Below are 6,000 nucleotides of genomic sequence, written 5' to 3' on the forward strand. Positions count from 1 at the left end.
AAATGACTTTTTAAAAACAAATAACAGAGAAAACAGATGAGTAAAAACTTACAGGGCTGTACAAGTATTAGAAATGCTATTCTGCGTGATGACTATTATAAATGATAGCAACAGACCCAAAAGAAATTATAGCAAGGAAAAATATATTGGTTATCTCCTATTCAAAACTGTGGGAAGATTTAACCTGGAGATTAAATAATATTGGATGAGCTCTTTAACTTTTTACATTCTAAACACAAGTAACAATGTTTCTAAAATGTCTACCCGGAGTAAGGAAAAAGGGTCACAGCCTTGTAATACAAAAATAGCATCTAACTTCAAACAAATGTGAAACACGGTAAAAGTTTTTTGAATCCGAATGGAGGGCATATGGTTGTTTGCTGTATTATTCCTTCGACTCTTTTCTTGTTTGAAATTTTTCAAAATAAAAAGTTCAGTATCCATCCCCACCGCCCCCAACTGAGACTGATGCTTCTCTACTCCTAGGTCAACTACGAAGGGATGAAACTGAGATTCAGCACCCTCATCTCTCTTCCCTATTGTCCCTCATTTCTTTTCTAACAGTCTTTGTCCAGTCCTGGGCACTAGGAAGGGGCTCTAAGAAGCAGGTACTGCTGCCACAGAAAGAAAATCTACCTAGCTTCCCTGTTGTTCAGTGAATGGACAGATAGAACTCTTCTAACTCTGAGACCCTGTTTATACTTGTCTGTACTTAAACTAACTTATTTGACTCAACTTTCAAAAATAGTTCATCAGGATCTATATAGTGTTTTTCAGTCAATGAAAATCAAATGGGAACTATATGAAAACAAGTAAAACATAAAAGGAAATCAAACACTATGATGCTTTTTTTTCCAGGAAAAAATTACAAGATTGAATTTATACTGGATAATGTTGTTTGGGTAGAATCCAGAACTTTCAGTCTGCTGGCAGAGTCTGTCTCTAGCAGCAGCAGTGGCAGCAGCAGCAGTAGTAGCAGCAGCAGTGGCAGCAGCAGCAGCAACAGCAAAGCATCAACTGTGGGTACATATGCCCAGATAATGACTGTAGTAATTAGCTGTCTGATTGGAAGAATGTGGCTCTTGGAAATATTTATGGCTGCAGTTTCAACTTTGAAGATAACTTTAAGTAAGTACAGTCCATTAATACAGTATTTCTCCACATATTGAAGTACCAGTGTTTACTGGATAAAGGCTGTGTGCCCAGCTCTTGTGCATGATATCACTGTGTACACAAAGAGAAAGTAACAGCCTCAATGGCAGAGACAAGACAACCTATGGAAAATGTTATTCACTACATGTTGGTCTATAAGAATGTGGTGAAACAAGGCTGGGCACAGTGGCTCACACCTGTAATCCCAGCATTTTGGGCGGCTGAAGCAGGTGGATCACCTGAGGTCAGGAGTTGGAGACCAGCCTGGCCAACATGGCAAAACCCCATCTCTACTAAAAATATAAAAACATTAGCTGGGCATGGTGGTGTGCAACTGTAATCCCAGCTACTTGGGAGGCTGAGGCAGGAGAATCGCTTGAGCCTGGGAGGTGGAGGCTGCAGTGAACTGAGATCCCGCCACTGTACTCCAGCCTGCATGACAGAGCAAGACTCTGTCAAAATAAATAAATGAAATAAATAAATATGTACGTAAATAAATACGTACTTCAATAAATAAATAAATAATGTGGTGAAACAAAAGTGCAGGTCATGTCAGAACTCTTTTTGAGTTGCAAGATGCAGATTCTTAGCTTGAAATGATCTAGCTAGTAAAGTGATCACTTAACTGAGGAGTCCAGAAGTTTCTGAAACAGTTGGATCTAAGGACTCAAATGGTATCTTCTAGAACTTCTGTCTCTTATTCTCTTGGCTCTACTCTCTTTGTTGTTGGCTTCACTTCCAGGCTGACTCCTCACCACCCCCAATCCTCATTACAAAGGTACCCATCAACATCTTCTGCCAGCCCATCAACCAATACAGAAAAAGCTAACCTTTTTCCCAACGGTTCCAGAGAAAAGCCCCAAAGCTATGTCATTGACCTGCCTTGGGTCACATGCCCATTCCTGAACCAATCACTGTGGCCACAGCGTTCTAATTAGCTTGGCCTGGGTCACATGGGGTAAGGTACTGAGAATGGTGGAGGTGTAGTTTCACTAAGGATAATAACGGTGCTAGTACCAGAAATGACAGGCAGACAGAGACACTGAATATTAGAGAGATTAATAAAGGGGAGAGGTCTCTATATGATTAGAGATGATTGCAAATGTCATTGCATTAGGAACACATGAAAGTTGGGACTGTATAAAATGTGTAAGATTTGGAGAGGGAGGGAAAAGGCACTCAAGAACAGGGACATGATAGGAGCAAGGAAAAAATGACAGTAGAATACAACATCTTCAGTTATACATGTTTACCACAGAATTCCTCATCATTTCCTTACAAACATACTTTTCCAGCTACCCCTTCTCAGTTAATGCCTTGCCATTTTTGCCTATCCTCCATATTGCTGTCAGATTTAAGGTCACGTAAAGCTAACAGTAATCTCAAATCCTCAACTATTCCTCACTACATGCAAAAAACAGTATCAACGTCAAAGACCTTGAAACAGTTTTGAAGACTGCCTCCTTTTACCAAATCATTTCCAGAAAGAATTCTCTCCATCCCACATATCCCCTATATCTATACCTTGGCTGCCAGCCTCTAATCACCAAGGTTACCTCTCACAGCATCCTTCTAGGTCTTGCTCAAATTCCACCTCATCCAGCAGGTTTCCCTTCTTCCTTCCCACTCTACATTTAATTCTCCTCTCCCTTGGTCTCCAATTGCACTTTGTGTTTGTATCATTATTATAGTCCTTTCTGTAATGTACTTGTATTAAGCTTATATTCAAATATATCTTCCTCACCAAATTGTGAGCACTTACAGGACTGTATGCCTTACATATTATAAGTACTAAAAATGTGGTTTGATTTTAAATCTTGAAAGTGAAAGTTGAGTCTTTACCTCTGACTTAAGGGGAGATGTTGAGTAGGGGTATTGTAGGCAAATTGTAAAGAGTTTTTATTGGAATACATTAATCAGTTTTCAGTTCATTTAATGAGGGATAGTTTCTGACAGTTTAGTGAAAAAAATCACATAAGAGATACTGTATAACAAAGTTGAGGAAGAATTTGAGGTGAGGTAACAATTTAAAATAATACTAAATCATATTGAGCAATAAAAGCCAAGACTAGATTTTAAATTTAAATATAAAGGATCAGGGGACATAGCAAGGCTGGGTCTGGAAGTGACAAAACAAACTGCAGGCTGAAACAAACTACTGGTGTCTCAGGAACAGCCAGAAAACAAGAAGAAGGAAATCCTTTCTTCTCTCCTAATGGAAAAAATTAATTGGAGTCAGTGGTCAAAGGAGAAGCATGGTTTGCAGAGACCTTGTCCTGGCCTCTTATAGCTGAGTATAGACAGGGGGTTTTACATTACTTTTATGCCAGTTTTCTTGTCTCCAGAATAGTAATAAAAGTAAGACCAATTGTTTATTTTATAATAGAATGACAAGCATTTCTTTAATTCATTTTATTTTTTTTCTCAGAAGCATTAAAACACAAGGTCTAATTAGCTAAGTATCGCTCCATATATATTTGTGAATTTTGCATTGCCTCATTACGTGCAAAAATCTTTATTGACTCTCATCCTGCTTACTCCTGACAACTTTGGTACTTTACCAAATTAATATAATTCTGTTCTCAAATAATTAGTAAACGATGTAGCTCCTGAGTTTTTTCCAGGAACTTTTCCAAATAAGAAGATTAATCAATGGCTTCTCCTTTGCTACTAAATAAACTACCATTTTTCAATTAGAATATAAGATAATTTAAACACTATTAATGGATTAAAATGCTGGGTTCTTTTATAACTTTGCATTCTGAACTAATAATATATTACTTTTAAGAGGATCATGAAGTTTCACTAAATAAAAGATCTTATATTTTAAAAGTGCATTTTTGAATGTGAAAAATAAAAAATCTTGTATAAGCACCACAATCTATAAATTTCTACAAAAAAATTACTGATTCTAACATTAAATGGGTAAACTTGGAAATACTGCTAACTATACCATAAAAATGAGAAAAGTTAAAATTAATGAAATATATTTTAAATTATGCTATATGCTATTACTACTTAAAAATTGTTTTGTATTGTTTTCATTTTTCAGGAAGCTACTAAAGGACTGTTCTGAAGAATAGGCTGAAAACAAAAATATAAGAATTATTAGTTATTTTTTTGGGCAACAGACAAAAGTCTATAGCATTTTCATGAAAATATACTAAAAATATTTTTATAATATATACAATGTACTAATTAGCTTTAAACACTAAAATCAGATTTCTTCAAAATATAAATTTGTTTTGATTCTTTATATTGGTATGTTCTTATTTCATTTCAATAAACTTCCAGAAATCTGTTATTTGGAAGTAGATATGACACCTCTAAGTTATTGTACCAACAAATCCTAGAATCCTTTAAATAATGGAAAGAGCTTGTCAAGTTCGGACTTAAGAAGCTCTTTACATCAGATTGGAAGCATTTTAAGTACTCTTTTTAATACTTGCGGGGGGGGGGCGTTCTTATTTTCTCTATCCATTTATAAGGCTTTGATTTCCAACAATGTAAGCCATTCTAGTTTCTAATGATTTTGGAAAAACAAGATTGTTTTCACACAATCTGAGATGACAATCTCATCTCAGATTTTTCACACTGAGTTGCTGTCTTTCAGATTCACAGTAATCCCAGGAATCCTAGACTGTCCTGTATTTCTGGATCTGCCAAACTCTGGCCAATATTCTAAGAAAAGTTTTCTTGTCCTTGGAATGATCTTTTGGAATAAGTCCAAACTTCTTCTCTGCCTACCCCTCCTTCCCACTCAAAACTGCCACTACGAAGAGCATGACTCCCCTCAACCCCAGGCACCAGTTGAGGGTTGAGGGGTTCCTTTAACTGGTGGATGCTTATTCACTGTTTCCTGGATGAATGAAGCATAAAGTGTGGGGAAGTCAACAACAGAACAGAACAGACTTATTTTCAAGAAGATAAATTAGAGAATGCAAAAAAGCTACAGACTAATGTAGCTTAGTTAACCGAACTCTCTAATACTATTGAAAATAGCAATTCTTTACTCAGAAAATTCTAAAGGGAATACTTAGTTTGGCAGAACTCCTAATAAAGACATTGAAGCCATATCCAGAGCCTTCCAGCAAGTGACACTCAGCAAACATTTGGGACAGCTGAGAGAATTCAACAAAGCCCATACCTTTATCTCTTGTATACCATTTCCTAGTACATTCACTTCAGATCATTGTTAATCTTACTTAGCAGAAAACATATAAACACTTACTAGGTGGTAAAATCAAATATCTTGGTATAAATGTGGCATTTCATTCATGTGAGCAGTATCTATTCGGTGTTCTAGTAAGTAGGAAGGCTACAAGAAATAACATGCTATGCCTTCCCTCGAAGAGTTTTCAGGATATTTGGGGAAAGAATGGAAACAGACCATTTCAATACAACATGGATCACTGTCTCAGGGAGAGACAGACAGAGAGACAGAGACAGAGAGAGGGGGAGAGAGAGAGAGAAAGCATGAGGTTGCTAGCATTTTGGAGTTCTTAAGCCTTGTTCAGGAGAGCTACCTAGAAGGGCAGTCGAAGAAAATTGGGAGAGGACCACTGAAGGCCTAGGGGCTACGCAAAAAGTTCACACGAACAGCTGCAAAGGAAATAGTCACAACTTTAAAGGAATTGTAGGTAAGTGATCCCTGACAAGGTAGTCCTCAAAGTAATACATGAAAGCCCCTTCATGAGGAACATTTGCCATGTCCAGAGAGCATTGATTGTACAGCACCAGGTAACAGAGCACTTTTTTACTCCCCTCAGTTCCAACCCTGGTGGAGTGAAAAACCTCTGTTCCTGGGATAGGCAGGGGGAAAGAGACCCAACATGGGCCATTTCATGC

At 37.2% G+C, this 6,000-nt stretch overlaps 1 protein-coding gene across 2 annotated transcripts in view; it reads left to right on the forward strand.

Moving 5' to 3' along the window:
* PKHD1L1 (PKHD1 like 1) overlaps positions 1-5,395 on the forward strand; it is a 167,713-nt gene extending 162,318 nt beyond the window's left edge. Inside the window, exons 77-78 of one of the 2 annotated variants that reach the window (XM_028852869.2) lie at positions 859-1,128; positions 4,766-5,395. In XM_028852869.2, the coding sequence (XP_028708702.2) occupies positions 859-1,128; positions 4,766-4,776 (281 nt within the window). In that variant the 3' untranslated portion in view covers positions 4,777-5,395. Of the gene's footprint in view, positions 1-858; positions 1,129-4,204; positions 4,464-4,765 lie in introns of those variants that run through there. The other variant, XM_015145876.3, reaches the window with a different exon arrangement.
* Positions 5,396-6,000: the final 605 nt, after the last annotated feature.

This window comes from Macaca mulatta, chromosome 8 (assembly GCF_049350105.2).
Source record: "Macaca mulatta isolate MMU2019108-1 chromosome 8, T2T-MMU8v2.0, whole genome shotgun sequence".
NCBI lineage: Eukaryota > Metazoa > Chordata > Mammalia > Primates > Cercopithecidae > Macaca > Macaca mulatta.